Consider the following 21,877-nt stretch of genomic DNA (forward strand, 5'->3'; position numbering starts at 1 on the left):
TATCTCCTTACGACATCGCGAAAAATCGCGGTATAGTTACGCCGCCGTTTTGTTTTTCCGCAGACTCGGGTGCTTATTTGCATTGCTCGCCGCTACTTCCCGAAAGATTTGCATACGCGCCAAAACGACAGAAGCGCGATGAATAAATTCTGCGGGGAAAACTAGTTTTCCCACCGAACTGGATTTATCACTTGCGTTACGTGAGAACGATTATATGAGAACAACTGTATACAGTGGAATATCGTTTAGCGACTTAACGAGATGCAAGAGACATTTGCTCCATTATCTTGAAAATGCAAAATTCTTGAAACCTGGTGGAGAGAGGAAATGTCAGGAGTGCTCGAAAAATGATAACAGGTATAAGAAAAGAATGCAAAGAAAGGCGAAAAGAGAGATAGCTAGAAAGATAATATTATTTAGAAATAAACCCTCCTCTCTTTTTATACAAATTTGTTAAAAATGCAAGAATCTTAAAAATTTTAAATCACAAACGTTTAAAACTAAGAAACATTTGCTCTATTATCTTGAAAATGCAAAATTCTTGAAACCTGTGAGAGAGGAAATGCCAGAAGTGCTCGAAAAATGATAACAGATGTAAGAAAATAATGTAAAAAGAGATATCGCTGGAAGAAAATATTATTCAGAAATAAATTCTCCTCTTTTTATATTAATTTTTCAAAAGATCTTTTAAAAAGATGCAAGATCTTTAAAATTTTTCATCAGAAGCGTATAACTGTTTTATCCAATTGTAAGAAATGTCACGTCGCGCAATGCAACTCTGTGAGCGCCCCTTGATTCGAATTCCGCACAAAGGCGTCCGGTGGAAAAGAACCTGCCACGGGGACCGCGTTCTCCCTCCAAGACCCCGAACCTAATTCGTCTCAGGGCCCCACAATGCTCCCGCAAACACCTCGCCTCACCGTCACTAATGCGACAGTTCTGAGAATTTTAGAAACGACGCATCCGTCATCCGTGCAGCCGTCCCGCACGTTCTCACCCGGCGTTTCCTCAAAGTAAAACCTGGCGGGAAAATTTCTCGGCGCATCAACGAACTTAAGAGCGGAAAATCGCTCGTGATTTCTAAGTAATTTGTAAAACTGCACATACACGGCGCGCGCCCGCGCACATACATGTGACAGGATTTTTGCAATATCTCTTTCTCTAAGCTGCGAAACGAGTTAAACGCGGAGAGAAAATTAACCTTATAAAAATTTCTGTCTTATATTGAATTTTTCTCGTATTTTATAACAAAAATTTGTGTAATATTATAGCACGAGTTATGTTAAATTCTAATCGTACGTGAATATGTATGTATGCTTATATATTTCATATTCTTTACAATTTATAAAATAAAATAAAAAACTCTTGAATTTCTGACGTTTTCTATCTGTTGCAAATATACATACATATTTCAATTCATCATAATAATATATATTATGTATATTTGTCATAAATTTTGCTACGCGAAATTCGCGTTTTCTTCCAACTCTAATTAAAGTTAAATCTGTTTACACCTAGTTTTCACGCATGATATCGTCCAAATCGTGGAATCTTCCGCACCGGTAAACACTTGCTACCTAATTCCACAAACATGACTTTATAAACTCGTACTCGATAGTGACGAACGTACTCAGTTGCTGAAACTGGGCGAATCGATACCTATAACGGACGGGATATGCGATAAAAATGATGAGAGTCTAGAAAGTGAAGGAGCTATAAAGCGATACCGAGTTTCTTAAGCCTCTCAAGGATAGCAAGCATATGCGTATCAAGTGGCATGAATGCCGGTTTCGAATCTATTTACGCAACTTTATCGCCGCGCATGTGTAGTATTCCCCATTGGCATATAAATAAAGAAACGGGTTATTACGCAGGCTCCAACGTGCCGCATTACCGACGAGAGATCTGTATAATCTTTGGTAATGAGTAAAAAAAAATACGTACATACTGGCAGTATAAATTTTAGCAACGAAAATTTCACGAACGTTAATTAGCACGACACGCCACAGACGAATATCTGCAATAAATACATTTTTTTAATACGTAAATTATGATAAACAAATTTTAGTTTTCATTTTTATCCTAGATACGGTAGATTAATTATAAGGAGAGTAAAATAAGTGTCACGGTTTGCACAATCAAAATAACGGACTCGATTTCTTTCGAAGAACTTTTTCGATATCTCCTTTTTAACATTCATTCTTATATCTATATATATATATATTCTATACCTCTATTCACTCTCTCTTATACTCCAAATACTTTCATACTTTAATTTAATTTAATTTTCAAAATATGTGAAATTCTATTAAAGTTTATTAAAAATTAAACGGGGAGAAAACTACCGCGTGGGTTTTCAATTTCACTTTATAATTCTCCGAGTTCTCTATGTAATTTCTACATTTCTTGCATGACCATCTTCAGATTCTGTTCCTGGTTAACGAAAGCGGAGAGTTCCTAATATTGTCCGGGGCAACAAATCTCGTGCCCGCAAACCTCGTTACGTCAACGTCGAAAAAACGTGTCGAGACGTCGAGATTTCACCGACAAAAGCGAAGGCCGGCGATTCCGCGCGGACGAGTCCGCTGCCTCTTCGGCGTGTTGACGCTTCTTCCGATACTTCGGCTCGACGAGATTCTCGCGAGTCGATAGCGCACCTGTAAGTACACTCGTCCGTCGGCTGAGAGATACCGTTGTGACCGGACCGGACGCCGGTTCGGTGGCAACGTCAGCCACCGGTCCCGATACACGCGGTCTCTCCGTCGGGTTAAATCGAGCGAGATTTTTTTTTCCCCTACAAAAACACGTTCCTTCTCCAGGAAATTTAACGCATTTTTACCGGTCTCGCGCGAAAAACTCACTCGTGACTCACGCTCGCGTTCGATCGATTGCTCGAACTTTATCTGCGATTTTTGTTGTCGCATGTGCAAGCCGCGTTGTAGTCACGTTTTCCTAGTAATATATAGCTGTTAATCGATAACGCTAATTACGGAAATACGGGTTAAATGCTCCGTAAAAAGTATTGAATATCAAAACGCTCGGGAAATGCGTCGTGAGTCACGTATATAAGAATAGCGAGGTGATTGCGAGTGCGAAGAAATTGCGAAGAGAAATGCCGTTCGATCGAATTCTCGGTAAAAAAAAAAAGACGACTCTCGAGATTGTAGAACGCTTTAAATATCGTTGGATGCGTATCCTTGGATAGATGTGTGATATATTTAGCTCATCTCCCGGCTATTTTACGAGGATAAGTAAATCAAGAGAGTCAAGAAGAAACGTGAGTCAATCGATGCTCCACATTGTTTCTTAATTTAATGACCTGATATTTCTAAAGAGAACGTCTTGACTAAAAAAGGTGGCAAATGCTTAAGTATAGCATGAACCCGATGATTTTCTAACAAAGCGATATATTTTGTCTCGAATGATTCGTGTTGCGGAAAGGCCACAAAATAGTCATTCGCCAATGTTCACACTCTTAAAAAATTCTCAAGATTTACGCTTAAATATATCTCTAAATAAGAACAATCGGCAAGCGATTTATTATCTGAGCCTCTCGGAAGTCAAGCCGATCAATACTTCGTAGTGTCAAATTATATTCAATTTGAGTCATTTTTAACTATTCCTAATAGGTCTCGTCACTGTTCCTCGATATGTCGTTAATTTAACGAAAACAATCTTAATTTAACTAAACCAAAATATGGAGTTACAATAATACTGTTAAAATAATAAATTTTGACACACATAGTAGTTAAAAATAACAAAATGTTTTTTAATTCAAAGTATTGGGTTGAATTTTATCCTTTAATATTTAACAGGGCACTCAAGTTTTTTGCAAGTGTCTCAATTTTAGTATCAGAAGAAACACAAGATTGGCTCGTAACTTCGTCAATTTTCTTCAATTTTTATTTTAACGACCGGTTTGTCTTCCGGGAGAGGCTCATTCGGTCATGATTGTTTCCACGTACCTCGCTCGCCTGATCGCAAGAGGAAGGCACTTTGGCGGAGAGTTTCCTCGGGAGGTCCTCGGTGCTCGCGACGTCGGCCGCGCTTCCGGAATCGTCGTCCGCGTCACCACGCGCGGAACCGGGGGTGACGCTTCCCTCGCCGTCGTCGCCGTCCTTCTCCCTCGTCCGCTGCTCGTGCTTCGAGAGCAGCTCGCGCTGCTTCTGGAAGAACTCGGGCTCGCTGAAGCACTTCTCGAGGCTGACGGCGCGCTGGAGGGTCGTCGGCGAGCTCGGGGTCGAGCGCGAGAACTCGAGCTCGTCCCGCAGCAGGTTCTCCGCGCTCTTGTTGCATATTCGCGGCGGGTCCTGGTCGCGGAACGTCCGGCGTTGGCCCTTCGATACCTCGCACATCGCGACGCTAACCAGAGAATGCTCGTCGCCGGGAGAAAGCCGCGCGGCGCACGTCCAGCGACATTTCACGCGAACATTTCTCGGACGAGCGGCTGAAAGAATTCCAATAATTGTTATGGATCAACGAGGAGATTCGCGTGGCGAAAGGATATTTTAAAATAGAAAAGGGTGCTTCGAAGCTTTCATATCGCCATCGAGATACCTGATATTATTTCATAAATGATCACCTGGGCTGATTTTTACACCACAATTAATAGTCACTGTTATTAATTACAGATTGCATATTTTTGATTGTTCTATAATTTATTAGTATTCGAGGACAATATGTATATAAATTTACTCAACATTTTTTCTGAAAAAAGTAAGAAGACACCAAAAAATATTTTAAAACGATAGAAGCACACGTTAAAATTACTGTGACGTCAGCTTTATTTTTTCGATACTGGGGTGTAAAAATCACCTCAGGCGTGAAGCTTCGAATTATCTCGGAGTTTTGTTTCATTGCCCCTTTCCACACGAGCATCATCGACGATACATCGACGTTAATTTAGACGCACAGAGACGTTGGCCTGTCCTCGATTCGGAAACAAATCCACTTTCGTAACGGCGAATTGTCCGTCGATAATAAATCGAGCCATATGCCGGTAGCTAAATACCTCAGGGGTGTGAATACCACTCGATATCTCGTCGATCGCACCCGTTCGCGGCGCGGCGCGTGGGAACTTACGGCATCCCCGAAAGAAGGGACGCCTGGGACGCGACACCGTATATACGACGCTCCGTTTATCGTTAACGCGCGGAGAGAATTCCGCACCGGGGTGGATTGGACTTACCTGTCCCGTCTAAGCCGACGAGGTCCTTCACCCGGCTCGGATCCTTCGCGGAGGACGCAGCCGCGCACTCCGATTCCGCGACGTGACGCGCGCAGACACCACCAGACGCGAGACTACCTCTCCGCCAAGGGCCGGCCACCCCGCGTGCGTCATGCGGAAGGACATCTGTTGCCCCTTTGCCCGCGACACCCCTCGGCGAGCGAGACGCTCTCACCCCACCTCTCGCTCTCTCCGTCTCTCGTTCCCTCTCGCACGTACGCGGGATCGTTACGCTCGCACCACGCACGCGTGATGTACAGGGTGGCGCGTGGAAATGCAGCCGGGCGCCGCGCCGCGCCGCGCCGGTGTCGATGAAAATTGCCACTGTCAAGGGTATACAACGCGTCATTATTACGGCGGTGCAATTCGCTCTGTCGATGATTTGTAATATACTTATCTTTCTAATATAATAAATTCAACTCGGATCATGATGACATGTGATTCTAATTGCAGAAACACCGACATTTATGTGTACGTTCTCTTTTCTATTTTTGATATTACCGACACAAGAAAAACGGACAATATTCACCACAATATTTTTCACTTCTCATTCTTCTCTTCGCCTTATTTAATTGCTATGGATTTAAATAGAGTAAAATGTAATTAAAGGGAAAATTAAATCTTTTTTTTTATAACTTTAAAAATTCTTCCCTGAAGAAATTAAAATAAGGATTAAAATAATTTAATAAAATGCAGCTTTCAGCACTTTAGTCAGTCTATTCTGGATTTAATCGATTGTTTGCTTTTCTTTTTAAAATTCATGTTTCGCTTGTTTTTTTGCGTGCGTGCAATTATCAATCTACGACATTTAAAATGCAAGAGGGGGCCCTTGGAGGCTCGTTTACATTACTGCTTATTCATCTGTCTCTTTCTTTCTGCCCTTCCCTTATCCCCCGCTCTTTATCTATTCTACCACCGGTCCCTTTATTATTATCATCTTCTCTTTCTCTCTAATTATCCCCCTATTTCTTTGCCTCTCTCTCTTCTCGAGTTTCGCTCTTCGCCCTTTCATCCCCTTATCGCCCCAATTCACGCTCCCTTCCTCTCCGTCATTTTTTTCCTTCCCTTTTCGCTACGCTTCCCCTCTCTCCTCTCCACCGCGCAGTCCTTCCGATCTACCCTACGTACAGAGGAAAAAAAAAACAGAAAAAGAAAATCGTGGGGCTCGTCGTGAATTATAACCGACGCGGGGGATGCACAGGCGAGACGACGACGCTGGCGGCGTCGCGACGCCACCTAAAATGCTCATGCGTCAATCGATCCGCGACTTTCGCCGAAGGAAGAAATTCTTGCCCCGGCGTCTTTATCAATCGCCAAAAGTTCATCCTCCACCCTCGATCTTGCTTCCTTTGAAGCCGCAAGATGAAACAGCTCAATTCTCATCTCGCAGACGCGAATCACGGCAATAACAGATTTTTCTTTTCCCTTCTGTAGGTTGTTCGCAAAAATGACGTTGCGTATTGTTTATCCACGTTTCCGAATGACTAAAATTCAATTTATGATAAATAAGTAGAACTTTTGTAAAACTGCTGTAAAATTAATAATTGTAAAATCGAAAGTACAAGTATTACGTTTGTAAAAGGGAATAACCGCCGTTATATTAAAGCACACATCTATCTTTTATGAATTTTAAAAATTATCCCTCACATTTTGCTTCATAAATAATTAAATAACTCTGCATGTTTATTACGAAATGGAAACAATGCTTCGTATCACTGTGTATCAACCTTTAACGTTTTAATAAATTATCTAGAGGACTAATACATTATTATTATTGATTAGAGTTTGGCGTCAAGTGGGGAAGAGGAAAGAAAGGAAAGGAAGAAAACATGTTTATTTAGACATGTTGGAGAAATTTTGCTGTCTAAAGCCTTGTGTACACGATACTAGAAATCGGTCCGAGTTTCGGTTTAAGCCAATCAACTTGCAGCTCTTACAGAAAAGCAGCAGTTTCATTGGCTTAAACCGAAACTCGGACCGATTTCTAGTATCGTGTACACAAGGCTTAAGGCCACTTATACGGGGTCTACAATGCGAGTCGCAAAGTCGTGAGTCGCATTGTAGACCCAGCTTTACCCTGAGATAAGATAAACTTTCCAAACATTGAGAGAAGTCTTAAATTTGACCGCTTGCTTCAGTTCCCAGTTAGAATTATATAAATCGAATTAAGCGTTCTGCTCAATTGTTCAAACCATCGTCCGAAAATTCAGTTTTGTATCGACTTTGTAAGTATTATCTTTCTTTGTTAATTATATCTTATCGCCTAACTGCTTAAAGAATACTTGTAAAAATATTAAAGCATGCTACAAGAATCTGCGTTATTTTAACTGTTATTTGGCAAAGTCTCGTCTTAAGTTAATAGAAATCGCAAAATCGAAGTCGCATGAACGATCTTGCGACTTCCATCTTACGTTGTCGCAATCTCCAGATACACCAGTACATCTCACATAATCATTTTTTTTCGTAGGTTATCGTAGGTTTCGTAGGTTATAAAAAAATAGCAGACATGAATAAAGACCCTGTAATAGAAGCTTGGTTCGACTTAGCACTTATAAGCATGACTTCATTTAGAAAAAGGACCAAAACGATCGCCACAATATGCGATAAATTTGATTACGTACCTAAAAGAATAAAGGTCAACAAGGAGAAGGAAGATTATCTGAATTTAACAATGAGGTTCGAAGCAGCGGTGAAGGAGGTTCTAGCTGGGGCGGACGATTCATCGGTGGCTGAGCGTTACGAACTTGATCTCGAGACTCTGCGCGACGAGATAAACTTCTTCCGATTTTCTGAAGCGGCGGAGTACGAATACAATGGAACTGCAAGAATTTTCTCATTTAAGGAGGAGTTGATGTTACTGGAAATCTTGGCGACAATTCCGCAACCGTTTTGCACGTGCCTGACTTGCACGTTAGATAGACTACCACGTCTGGCTTATCACATGGCCCTATATAAAGGTAAATCGTATCCACGCGAGTGGGACGAACATCGGCAGGCGGGGGAAGAATGGCAGACGAATTTCGAAATAGATTACGAATATGAGATCTTGGGCGCGTTCCCGACTGAATGCAATCTACCGCAGATAAATGTACAGTGAATGAAATTGTTTGTGAATTTGAGGACGATTTGTCGAACGAAGAGGGATCGTTAACCTAATACGTTCTCAGAAGTGACCAGCCTCCTATAAGAGCGGAAGATATTTTTAAAAACAGTATTATACAATGTTAAAGAAAACTGCACTTTTTTTACATTTTTAGACTTAAATTTGAGACGTATTGCTTACGAGTAATATTTGCAATAAGAAGGTGAAAACATTTCATGCGCGACGGATCTAAGAATTATTATGTAGAATTATTCGCTATTTTTATGTTAAAGGTGACTCTCAACAAACAATTCTAACAAATTATACTGACATAACGTTATAATGACTTCGTGTAATTCGGTTTTTCATAAAATTCCTAGAGAATCTAGAAAAAACGGGATATTGTGTGAAATGAGTAAAAATTACACAATCATCCTAGGAGATTTCAACGATTTTGAAAAATTCTAGGTCTTGTCAGTAAAATTGTAAAAAAGTTGAGATTTTTATTAATTTATATTTATAAATATATTATAAATTATAAATATAAATATAAATATAAACATATAATTATATATAAATTTATACGTATATTTATAAATTATATTTATATTAATAATTTATAGTTATTCCACAATATCCTGATTTTTTGTGGATTTCCTAGGAATTTTGAAAAAAAAATGAATTGTACGAAATCCCTGCGATATGTACATACTTATAACACGCGCATCTTGTATTTTATTTGAATCTCTTGTATTGTATTGCTAAAGTATTTATAAATTATCCGATTTTCATCATTTTGGCCTTTCAATATCTCGGCCCTTGATACTTGACAATAAATGTAAGCAATAAAAAATTATTTTAATCAATAAAATGGAGTGTGTCGATAAGATTTTTTTTCTATTCGCCTCGTCACAATTGCTCCAAAATAGCAGTTATTATTGACCGCGCCATGGTCTGAGTTTAGCGCCAAGTAGGAAAGTGGAAAGAAAGAAAACATGTTTATTTAGATACATTGAAGTAAATGTTGATGTCTAAAGGCACCTAAGATAATCGTTGAACTTTCCAAACACCGAGAGAAGTCTTAGGTTTGACCGCTTGCTTCAGTTTCCAGTTAGAATTAAGTCGTATTAAGCGTTCTGCTCAATTCTTCAAACTATCGTTCGAGAATTCGGTTTTGTATTGACTTTGTAAGTGTATTACCTTTCTCCTTTAATTATATCTTATAGCCTAATTGCTTAAGGAATACTTGTAAAAATATTACAGCAAGCTACGAGAATCTGCTTTATTTTAACTGTTATTCTGTAAAGTTTCGTCTCAATAAGTTAATAGAAATCGCAAAATCGAAGTCGCATGGACGATCTTGCGACTTCCATCTTACATTGTCGTAATCAGATATATACCAGTACATTTCATGTGATAATCGTTTTTTTTCAGGTTAGGTTATCATAAAAAAATAACATGAATAAAGACATGAATAAGGACCCTGTAATAGACCCTGTAATAGAAGCTTGGTTTCCGTTAGCACTAAACATGATTTCAAGTAGAAAAAGGACCAAAACGGTCGCCGGAATGTGCGATAAATTCGACTACGTACCTATGCTTAAAAGAATAAAGATCAAAAAGGAGAAGGAAGATTATCTCAATTACACAATGAAGTTCGCAGCAGCGGTGAAGGAGATTCTTGCTGGGGCGGACGATTCGTCGATCGCCAAGCGTAACGTGCTTGATATTGGGCATCTGCGCTTAGAGATACAACGCTTTCGAACTTCTGGGGCAGCAGAGTACGAGTATGACAATGGAAGAATTTTCTCACTCAAGGAGGAGTTGATGTTACTGGAAATCCTGGCGTCAATTCCGCAACCGTTTTGCACGTGCCTGACTTGCACATTAGATAGACTACCGTATCTGGCTTATCACTTGGCCCTACATAAAGGTAAATCGTATCCGCGCGAGTGGGATGAACATCGGCAGGCGGGGAAAGAATGGCAGACGAATTTCAAAATAGAATACGATTATGAGATCTCGAACTCATTCTCGACTGAATGCAATCTACCGCAGAAAAATGTAAAGTGAATGAAATTGTTTGTGAATTTGAGAACGAATAGGGATCGTTAACCATCATTCTCAGCAGTGACCAGCTTCCTAAGGGCGGAAAAGACATTTAAAAGACAGCATTATACAATGTTAAAGAAAACTGCACTTTTTTACATTTTTAGACTTAAATTTGGGACGTATTGCTTACGTTATTGCGAGTAATATTTGCAATAAGAAGGTGAAAACATTTCATTCGCGACAAATCTAAGAATTATTATGTTTGTTCGCTCCCCAATAGAATTATAATTTCTCTATTTTTAATGTATTATTGTTAAAGGTGACTCTCAACAAACAATTCTAACAAATTATTGTGGGATCAGTGAAATTGTCAGGGAATTGAGATTTTTATTAAATTTATATTTATAAATTATATTATAAATCAGAACACATGCATCTTGTATTTCGTCGTTCGAATATCTTGTATTGTATTCTAACTGAATGTGCAATTTCGAAAAGGGCACATCTCTGAAAATTAAAATTTGTCAGGAATTCGCACAAAGATGCGTAGGTAGGACGCAATACATATTAGTGGAAAAAACCAATAGGCCAAAAAATGCGAGATGTGCCCTTTTCGAAATTGCCCGTTCAGTTAAAGTATTCATAACTTTCCCGATTCTCACCTTTCAATATCTCGGCCCTTGATACTTGACGACAAATGTAAGCGGCGATAAATTCTTTTAATCAATAAAAGCGAGTGTGCCTCGATAAGATATTTTTTTTCTACTTGCTCGTCGTCGATTGTTCCAAAACGGTGATTATTATCGCCGCGTCAGCTTGCGGTGAAATCGATCAACTAACGCCAGCCGCTTGACGGGATCCCTGGCGCCATCTCTCGGCGTGATCCTTGAACTAGGTGCATTCAACGACCGCGTGAGAATTATCGGCACCCCCCCCCCGCGAGGCGAACCCGTCGCGATAACCGGTACGGTAGGCCTTTCCGTTTCACTGCCGCGAATCTTTTTCCCTTTGCATCCCTCCCGTTCGGCGTCGGGGATTCGAGGTTGTGTTTTTTGAAAGTATGATGCAAGCCAGCATTTGGAACTTGGTGACCACGTCGATCAGGGTAAGTCACGGACGACCAGATGATTCACGTAGGACGATTCTTTCACTTGGATGTCTCTTTCGTAACATCTCGTCGCCAGACCGTCAGCGTGGTTATCTTTTCAGTTAATTAGTGAGAATCTTTGATGATTATGCCTGCACAGATCTCATCAGTTGCATCTTTAGATTCTTAAGAGATCCTCGGAATTTCTGTATTATGTATAATGGCAGCTTCACGGATTGGTTATGTCATTGCTTTCTCTGTGTCGGTGACGTTGGTGTTACCACCGAAATCTGTCCTTTTCAGCTGTTCTCCGGTACACCTGCACTCAAAATGAAATTTTGAAGAGAAAAGGAAAATGTTGAATGAAAACAGAGAAGGCGTAGCTGAACAATGACAGAATGATAGCACAGGATGATGAGAGTTTTTAAATAGACTTTTAATTTTATTTATATCATTGATATTTTATATTAATTTATTTTACATTAATATCATTTATATTTCCTTGTTCCTGAATTGTCAACAGTTTTCCTCGCCAAATGTGTGCAAATGCTGTAATATAATTTCTTTTCTTTTTGTTTCCTTTCAGCCAACATGCATAAAGCGTGTTCTACCTGGCATAACGAGTACCCAGCAGCACAGGTACGCTAGTACGCTGGACACAGATGTAGTGGTGATCGGGGCTGGTCCCGGTGGATACGTAGCTGCGATTAAAGCCGCGCAATTGGGCATGAAGACCATATGCGTGGAGAAGGGACCGACTCTAGGTGGCACGTGTCTTAATGTTGGATGCATTCCGTCTAAGTCACTTTTAAACAATTCACATTATTATCACATGGCGCACAGTGGAGATTTAGCGAACCGTGGAGTTGTCGGTGAGTAACCTGAGCTAGACGAATTCTTTTGTGGGAAGTCATGTTGTCGCACAATAAAACATGGATGACTCGATTTGCAGTATCAAATGTTCAATTGGACCTCGAAAAGCTCATGGAACAGAAAACGAACGTGGTCAAAGCCTTGACCAACGGTATAGCGGGTTTGTTTAAAAAAAACAAAGTCGAGTGGGTCAAGGGTCATGGAAAGATCACAGGCAAGAACCAAGTTACTGCCCTAAAGCCTGACGGATCGGTGGAATCTACTATCAACGCGAAGAATATTCTAATAGCGACCGGTAGCGAAGTCACGCCTTTCGCCGGCATCGAGATCGACGAGAAACAGGTTGTGTCCTCGACGGGTGCACTGTCGCTCAGTGAAGTTCCCAAGAGGCTCATTGTTATCGGAGCTGGAGTCATTGGATTGGAATTGGGCTCAGTTTGGCAAAGGTAATGCGCTAAATTCGCTTTTAACGTAAAAACTCGTGCACTCTCGCTAAAATTATCATTTTTACAGACTGGGTTCCGATGTGACGGCCGTTGAATTCATGCCGACGATCGGTGGCATGGGCATCGACGGGGAGGTCAGTAAAACCATGCAGAAGATACTCGCGAAACAAGGACTGAAGTTTAAACTGGGAACGAAAGTCACGGCTGCTAGCAAGCGTAGCAATGAGATCGTGGTTTCCGTTGAGGACGCAAAGGACACCAACAAAAAGGAGGACTTGGCGTGCGATGTGTTGTTGGTGTGCGTCGGCAGGAGGCCGTACACGCAAAACTTAGGTCTGGAAGACCTGGGCATCGAGAGGGACGAGAAGGGAAGAATACCCGTGAACAATAGATTTCAAACGGTAGTGCCTAGGTAACTACGAAATTTAAATCGGAATTGAACTGTCATTCGGTTTTAAATCCCTCCAATATATCTGTGATAAAATATGATTTCGAATAACTAATTCCATAATTAAATTCACAGTATTTACGCTATCGGTGACTGCATTCACGGACCAATGCTGGCTCACAAAGCTGAGGACGAGGGCATAATCACAGTGGAAGGTATTGCCGGAGGTAAGTGTCAATCGCAATTTAAATATGACTCATCATCTCATTTTAGTGCTACAGATACAAATACGAACTTGCTTCTTTTTTTTTACTCAATCTGATTAAATGTGGATTATCTTGCGATGCAGGCGCGGTTCACATAGACTACAACTGCGTGCCGAGCGTGATATACACGCATCCGGAAGTGGGTTGGGTCGGCAAGACGGAGGAAGATCTGAAGAAGGAGGGCATCGACTACAAGGTCGGCAAGTTTCCGTTCATGGCGAACTCCCGAGCGAAGACGAATCTCGACACGGACGGCTTCGCGAAGGTACTCGCCGACAGCAACACGGACAAGATCCTGGGCGTGCACATGATCGGACCGGCTGCGGGAGAGCTCATCAACGAGGCGGTTCTCGCGATGGAGTACGGCGCCAGCGCGGAAGACGTTGCCCGCGTATGCCACGCACATCCAGTAAGTATTTAATGTCAATTTTATACTGAGCAGCTTTATTTTGCACACGACATCTTTCCACGATTAATTCTCTACGTCTAGAAATTTTATGCAAAAAAGAAAGAACAGATTAAAAATATTCTCTAATCATTTAAGTCATATCACTTAGTATATTCGACTGTTAAGGTCTCACTGAAATTGACTTTATACTAAAATTGAGAAAAAAGATTTAAATAAATTATTTTATCTGGCATGTTTTATGACACGCATTTTCCTCTTCTTTCTTTCAGACATGCGCCGAAGCGCTCAGAGAAGCTCATCTGGCAGCCTACTTCGGCAAACCTATCAACTTTTAAATTTCTATGGAGAATAAGCGAATCATCACACTTGTTAGTCTATATCCTAATGCGTTTAGCACTAAACGTGCCTGTCTTCTTTCAAAGTTTATTGAGATAATACATTTCGCGGACAGACACGTTTATGCTCCCCGCTAAACGCGTATGATTTACGCGGCCCTTTTGACTTCACATCGTAGCCTGGATCTAGTCTACGTATCAACGTACATTGCGCGAACCGTAGCGCGTTGTATAAGGGGGATTACGATTGTAAATAAAAGCTTGAAGCCATTACGCAGAGATATAAGTTTATCTCTGGTGATTATTGTATTTATTAAGAATAAACGAAAGATGCGGCATTATAATATATCTCGTATTCTTTAAATCGTTCCAAAAGAAGATAAAAAGATATACATACATGTAAAATAACATAGATGAAAAATAAAGAAAGAGAGTGAAATAAAAGTGTGCAACAGGGAAGGCTCTTGAGCAAATTATTAAAAAAAAAAGAGAATCCTTGCGTGTCAAAACTAAAAAATAGATTGTTTTCTTAAATTTTATCGAGGGTTGTCTCCATAAATTTTTATTAAAATTGACTTGGTTCAAATCAATCTTACATATTTCTAGAAAAAAATGAACATTTAATTGCAATCGTAGATACATTTTGCATTTCTTTTGATTATAAAATATACAAAACAAAATAATTTTTAATGACTCAGTTATCGTTTCAACGTTATTTGTTTTCGATTGCTTGATTACTTGATAAAGAGATGACTTCTACGACGCCTCTTTGTGCTTACGCATTTTATCAGAGAGAAGTTTGAGAATGGACTTGCCGGCATTTTAGATAGAACCCGTGCACTAGTATCTCTGTGCACAAAATGTGCATTGATATTACCCGCGGTTAATGCACTTCACGTGTTCACGATTTTCCATCTGAAAGATCATAAAAGTTATTACAGAGAGAAGAATGAGAGACGGCACGGCCCGGTTTTAGGTGATCCGCGAACGCGATACGCCCTCTGGGAACGATGTAAAACGTGCACATGAACTACGTAGCCAATGTCCACGTTTGGGCCACGGGGTAACACATACGTGCACGATTTAGGTTGCGTTCCGTGCTAATGTCGGTAACGCAAAGTTATTGATTTTTCGTTATGTGAGCGAGCGAGAAGGTATAAGAGCGAGCGAGACAGTAATTGGAGTGAGCGAGATGAGAATAACACATGCAGAAGGCTCGGGGGTGGGGGATCTGATCGAGGATCGAGCATCGAGTCTTTTCCTTGCGCGCCGTTGTTCTTATGGGAGCAAATACTTTATCGAATGAAAAAACTTTTTTTTGTTTCTCGTAGCTTTCCACTGCAGCTCGTTGCATCTGATCCATCCGATTTATCTATAACTTCAATAGTACAATCGTCGAATCGTCCATAAACGGGTGGCAGTGTGGTCTTGTGGTAAAGCGCCAGACTCGTAATCCCGAGGAACCGGGTTCGAGTCCACCTGATCACAGGAATTTTTATATTTCAAACTGCACCCCCCGCACGAGTGGGGCTCGTGCGGAGAAACTGGGCTATCTTTCGGTTTCGTTCCTTGTTGTTTTTCATTGGGTACTTCGATGGTGGCTTCGTCAATGAAGATGTCGCACAACCTGTAACAAACAAATTCTAATTTTCATTTAGAATTTAGATACATAAATTAAAATATCAAAATAATCTCTTTTATTCCCTTGAATAAAATATATTTTTATTCATAGTAATTGCTGAAAGAAACATTAAATTAAGAAAAGAATTAAGAGAATGTATTATTAATTATTTAATTTCCAAATTTGATCTTTTATATACTTTTATCATTTATCATAGTTAAAAATATCATATTTCCAGATAAAAAGTATGGAACTGTCAGAGAACGTAATGTAAATTGGAATTTTGTCGAATATTTCCAAGTTTTTTACATTTTTTTTATAATTAAGTGAATTTTAACAAAATCATAGCAAATACTACACGGAAAAAAATAAACTGTAAAAAATCGTCAGAAATCTGATGACTATTTACAGTTTATTATGTAACTCGGCCACGGGTAATGATAAACTCGTAATTTTTCAATGAAATAAATGAGATACTACTAACACGTCAAATGAATTTTTGATATGCACATCAATGCTTTTTACAGTGTATAATAATCTTAATATATATTCAAACAGTAAGATTAGATGTTCATACATCAATTTATAATAAAAATTCAGTAAAATGACTAAATTACAGTGCTAAACAGTATCTTTTATTGATAATTTTATTATTTTTTACATATCATTTTTTTCCGTGTAGTATTTCTTCAGCGATTTTTACTAAAAAAATCCTAGTACGTGTTAATTGTTAATTTAATTGTTTATTTTTGTTTATTAATTGTTTATTTTTAATTGTAGAGTTTGTAATAGGAATTTTTAATTAAGGTTAGACTAAATGAACATTTCTCACACGGTACAGTTACATTTATTGAAACAGTATAAAAAAATTCGGAATGAGATGTTTCAGAAATAAAATTAGAAATAAAATAAAATTCTTCTATAAGATACGCGGGCTTAACGCACGCGGACTTCGCGATTTAAGCCTGCCTTGCGCTCCAATCTTGCAATTATTAACATTACTAGCGAATTTTAGCGAAGTTAATGTCTCATTACAACATTCGTCTAATGGAGACACATTCACTAACATTAAAATTTTTGAATTTTTGCCTCCTAAATATGGCATTAGCATTTGTGTTAGTTTTGAATCCCGATACGGGATATATGCCTCTTTTTTTGAAATAGATGAAATAACTCTTCCGAGTGTTGTTAAGGATCCGTTGATAGATGTTGTTTCCAACAGTCTTGGGCTCTTAGATCCTCCGGTTTTCAAACGTTCAGTCCCGGCTAAGTCGACTAACATCAGGTTTCCTATTGACACTTCTTGTTTCGTAACCAGTGTACCAGTGAAGCACATTCTTGTTATTAAATGAGATCTGGATGATCTGAAATGCAAATTATTATTTATTTTAAATTAAATTCTATGTAAATATTTAATCTTATAATACATTTCAAAATAAAATTACTGTTTATTTGACTGAGTACCTATCTGTAACTTCTCGTTTGCGTTGTGCAGTTCGTAGGCATTCGTGAAATTCTTCTGGACTGTGTATTTTTTTATTCTGAAGGTTGCTAACGCGTATCTCTGGACTTTTATTGTCGACCATTCGTATTTTATGTGTTTTTCGTTCAGATTCGATTTCGTGTTTTGATTTCGATTTTTCAAGAAGATCAATGATATGCTCGTTATGAATTTCCAGAAAACTTGCTTCTATTCGATACTCCCAACCAAGAAGTTCGAACTGTGCAATTTCTTTAAATATATGACGTACCTGAAATTACATACACGAATTTCGATTTTTTTTTTATTCTAAAAAGCCAAATTACAGTCGTAAATTTAAATATTTATATAAAAGTATGATTTAATTACACACACATACATACATATACATATATTATATTATAAATATATATAAAAACATACTGTTCTAGGTATCATGCCTTCAGTCTGTAATCCACATTCTCCTTCCATAGTATACGTCTTGCCAGAACCAGTCTGACCATAAGAAAATACACAAACATCATATCCTTCAAGTGCTGATTGTACTAAAAGGGATAATTCTTCGAACACATCTGCTTGCGAAGCATTGGGGCCAAATATTTTATTGAATGAAAATTTTTGTTTCGTTCCTCGTAGTTTTTCATTGCAGCTACTTCGATGGTGGCTTCGTCAATGAAGATGTCGCACAACCTGTAACAAACAAATTCTAATTTTCATTTAGAATTTAGATACACAAATTAAAATATCAAAATAATCTCTTTTATTCCCTTGATTAAAATATATTTTTATTCATAGTAATTGCTGAAAGAAACATTAAATTAAGAAAAGAATTAAGAGAATGTATTATTAATTATTTAATTTCCAAATTTGATCTTTTCAAAAACTTTATACAAAATTTTTTAATAGATATACATTATTTATTAGATATATTATTATATATTATATTATTTTCTATACGCTTTTTCAACTACTTTTCAATTGTATTTGCAATCGATTATTTATTTAAAAACACATACGATTAAGAAAAAAAGAATCTATAAAATGCCTTTAACATAGGATTATGTTCGGGCGGCGGTGTGGTCTAGTGGTAGAGCGCCAGACTCGTAATCTGAGGAACCAGGTTCGAGTCCACTAGAGCCATGAATCATGGAAAAGTTTTTTTCCGAAAAAACCGCGCCCCTCCGTGCAAGATGCGGAGAAAACTGGGCTCCGTCTTTCGGAAGAGACGTTAAACCGTTGGTCCAAAAGGAGGGAAACAGTAAGGTAGTGGATGAATTGGAGGTTAGGGTTGGGTACGTCCCTTCAAAACGCCCTTTAAGGCCCCTTGGGGTATATAAAATTCTTTATCCTTTATAGGATTATGTTCTTATTTTAATAATTAATTACATTATTCTCTAATAATTGCAAAACACATTTACTTACGCTTTCATCTGTTCGGTTTCTTTCGTCGTTCGTGGACGCACTCGACAAATCACTCTTATGTTTCCCTTTAGTTCAGGAATCACGTTATGCAATTTCCTTTGTTCTTGATCCATCTTAATAATCAAATTTTTTAATTCGTCGTTTTCTTTTCTTAGCACTGCATTTAATGCCTCTTGTGAGGCTGCCCCAGCCTCACAAGAGGCATTGGCGGGCTTGACATCATTCTTTTTCTCCTAGAAAGAGATGCAGAGTATTGCAGAGTGAATTTAATCGGAGGATCACGTTAATTGCGATCACCCGCACGGAGTCTGCTCTGAACTCAATACCTCTTGTGTTTTTTGCGATGTCGATCCTGAGCTTGAAGTGCCGCTTGAAGTGCCGCTGCCGCTGCCACTCTTCGTCTCTTTCTAGGGGGACAGTTAGAAAGAGATGCGAGATGTGAGTTTAATCGGAGGATCACGTTAATCGGAGACTGTGATATCGGCCCTAATACTAATTAATTAAATATTATACTTACAATGCAATCGCATTTGCACCGTTTGGTGCAATGTTCTTTGTTTTTTTTGCACCCACATTTCTTGTTTTTTTATCGTGACATGACACAACGGCAGTAGTCGCGCTCCATTTTGCCTAGGACAAAGTAATGACAAGTGTGACAAGTAATGGCCGCATTCAGGAAATACAACTGTTGAGTGAGCGGTCAGTGATTCTTTAATATGATTGGTTCTTACCTTTGGTTCTTCTCCGGATCTAAGTGTAAGAACCAATCATAATGAGCGCTCACTCAACAGTTGTGTTTCCTGAACGCGGCCAATGACAACACACACACCGAAAATTCTTCAAACTTGGTCCCTCGATCATATCGCCTCGCGCGATTCGATTCGATTCAATTCGATACATCTCGATAGCTGTCCTTCAGTCTGTGTATACTGTCAGCAACTTTCAGTACTGAAAATCTATAGTGTACGTGACGTAAAATATAGATTTGCAGTACTGACAGTATTGTCGTCGCCTGTCGCCATATCGCTTCAGTGTGCATCTTCGCCGGGTGTTTGGCGTCGTTTTGTGCTCATTTGTGCTCCATTAGCAGAAATTGCAAGAAAAAATTGCGACTAACGTGGAAGCTATATCCCGAAATCGCATATTTCGCACGCTAAGAAAAAGTGAGTAACATATTCTGTGCCGAAGACAGTAAGTGAACCAAAACAATTAGAATTAAATTTAAGGTTATGATATCTCGTAAACCTTCCCAATTGCATGTGAGGCGCAATTTTGCGGTCTTGACTTTCTTCATGATATTCCCAATACTTTTGCTCGAATCTTTTCCTCCTGCTAATTTTTAAAGAAATTCTAGGACATTTATCATCAAAGTTGCCTTTCTCACTTTTGAGTTTTGCGAACTTTTGTTAACACGTTGAATATCGAATCTAATTCGCTCATCTTTGCTGTCAATACCGAAGTGAAATTTTCATCAAATTTGATCCACATGTCGGTGAAATCTTATATAATTAATTTATGCAAAAGTATCATGCGTAGTACATTTATTATTTTAGATTTACTTTAATATTAATTGTACTTGTTGACGTTATTACTTGCAATTCTCTCGATATTTTGAAAGAAACTCGAGTCACAAAGATCGTGGTAACGTGCAAGATTATTATTACAAAGCGACGAACTTTGGAAAATGAGTCACAATACACGTAAGCGCAAATGCCTTTTGCTCTGTGCATTGGCCTAAATATTTTGCACTACATTTGCATTTTTTGATCATCATGATTAATTCAAAACTGGCAGAACTGTTTATTACAAAATTTCTAACTGTATTTGTAGTCCTTAATTTAATATCTCTTTCCATATATTAAAACAAAATTATTTGTTTATTTATTCTATCCATATCAACAAAATAGTGTAGATATTGATAAGTTAATCGGTAATTTAGTCAAAATCGTCCCAAGTCAGTAGTTTTTAGGATAACGACTTGTACGTGTCGTGTATATATAAATATACACGACAAAAGGAAAGGATTACAAGTCAGCGTATTTGCAGGTCTCACAGAAGAATGTCCTTTGACGAAGGAGAGAAGCTACAGGTACAGGACTCTGTATCTACTGCGGCAATGGGCTGAATTTATCATATTCTGCTTTATTGCGTTGACTTTCGCCATCACCACCATGCTGGTGTTGCAAATTTTTTACACCGGAAGTATACCGCAGGTAGATGATACTAAAGATAGAAAAGAGGGCAACAAAGTAATAAAACATTCTGACAATATCCTTGTCTCGTTTCAGAGCAGCCTTCACGGTGCTCATGGAGCAGTTGCCACGGATTATTCCAATTGTTCCCAAATTGGTACCAAAATACTAGCCAGATTAGGCAATGCCGTCGATGCTGCGGTAGCAGCGACTATTTGCATGGCTGTGGTAGCGCCTTATAAAATCGGCCTTGGCGGGTAAGATATTGGCTAACTCATCTTCATCGTCGTTCTTTCTAAATCTTGATTTTGTTTCCAGAGGCGGTTACATAATGATATATAATTACAAAAATTACACATCCGATTGTTACTGATTTTGCAAGTAATACAACCACAGGTAAATGCAATTTTGCGCATTGATTTAACGTGTATAACGCCTATAAAGAAAGAAAAATATATGTTACTCACACAATTTCTCTTCGTCAGGTTTCTTTGCCGAGACTGGAATACGTTTGCCAGCTCTACTAAAAGGATTAGAATTTGCTCAAAGATCGTATGGCAGTTTGCCGTGGCGCGACGTCGTAGAACCCGTCGTTGAGTTGACTCGGCAAGGATTTGTTATATCTAAGGATCTTGCGGACGAAGTGGCAAAGAATACAGATTATGAGATATTTTACGCTGGCCCTTTGAGTCCAGGCGATAGACTGCAATTGCATGAACTTACAAGGACGTTGGATATTATAGCGCACCACGGTGCAACAGGTAAATGTATTTTGCAACTCTGTGAATCGTAGATAACTCTCATGCAACTTCGTCTTGATTTTCTTGAACTACACGATTGGATTATTAATATTAAAAGTTTTCTTTTAGCGTTATATAACGGTACCTTGTCCCATGAAATTCTACAAAATACCACGCTCCGTGAAAGATTGCTGCAACAATTGGCGAGTTACGAACCTACCGTAACGATGGCGAGGAGCACAACGTTACATCGCCAT

At 38.9% G+C, this 21,877-nt stretch overlaps 2 protein-coding genes, 1 long non-coding RNA gene and 2 pseudogenes across 5 annotated transcripts in view; 3 read left to right on the forward strand and 2 right to left on the reverse strand.

The window, feature by feature from the left end:
- Window positions 1–11,163, reverse strand: part of LOC139786680 (uncharacterized) — a 43,809-nt gene extending 32,646 nt beyond the window's left edge. Inside the window, exons 1-3 of one of the 3 annotated variants that reach the window (XM_071725812.1) lie at window positions 11,024–11,121; window positions 5,189–5,551; window positions 3,966–4,447 (exon numbers count right to left, since the gene is read on the reverse strand). In XM_071725812.1, coding sequence (XP_071581913.1) covers window positions 3,966–4,355 — 390 coding nt within the window. In that variant the 5' untranslated portion in view covers window positions 4,356–4,447; window positions 5,189–5,551; window positions 11,024–11,121. Of the gene's footprint in view, window positions 1–3,965; window positions 4,448–5,188; window positions 5,552–11,023 lie in introns of those variants that run through there. The other 2 variants (XM_071725807.1, XM_071725816.1) reach the window with 2 other exon arrangements.
- LOC139786701 (uncharacterized) lies at window positions 7,218–9,916 on the forward strand. Its single transcript, XR_011722383.1, has 3 exons — window positions 7,218–7,452; window positions 7,695–9,496; window positions 9,744–9,916. It is a non-coding gene; the product is annotated as an uncharacterized lncRNA (long non-coding RNA).
- Window positions 11,164–11,279: 116 nt separating the features above from the next.
- Window positions 11,280–14,509, forward strand: LOC139786664 (dihydrolipoyl dehydrogenase, mitochondrial). The gene is made up of 7 exons (XM_071725794.1): window positions 11,280–11,466; window positions 12,035–12,320; window positions 12,401–12,767; window positions 12,835–13,179; window positions 13,291–13,382; window positions 13,505–13,830; window positions 14,100–14,509. The coding sequence occupies exons 1-7, from the start codon at window positions 11,422–11,424 to the stop codon at window positions 14,163–14,165; spliced, it is 1,527 nt and encodes a 508-aa protein (XP_071581895.1). The 5' UTR covers window positions 11,280–11,421; the 3' UTR covers window positions 14,166–14,509.
- A 1,890-nt stretch (window positions 14,510–16,399) lies between these two features.
- Window positions 16,400–19,271, reverse strand: LOC139786062 (protein claret segregational-like; annotated as a pseudogene).
- Window positions 19,272–20,372: 1,101 nt separating this feature from the next.
- The window catches only part of LOC139786069 (glutathione hydrolase 5 proenzyme-like), a 2,000-nt pseudogene continuing 495 nt past the window's right edge, over window positions 20,373–21,877 (forward strand).

This window comes from Temnothorax nylanderi, unplaced genomic scaffold (genome assembly GCF_030848795.1).
Source record: "Temnothorax nylanderi isolate EJ_2023f unplaced genomic scaffold, tnyl_v1.0 TNYL_tig0009_pilon, whole genome shotgun sequence".
NCBI lineage: Eukaryota > Metazoa > Arthropoda > Insecta > Hymenoptera > Formicidae > Temnothorax > Temnothorax nylanderi.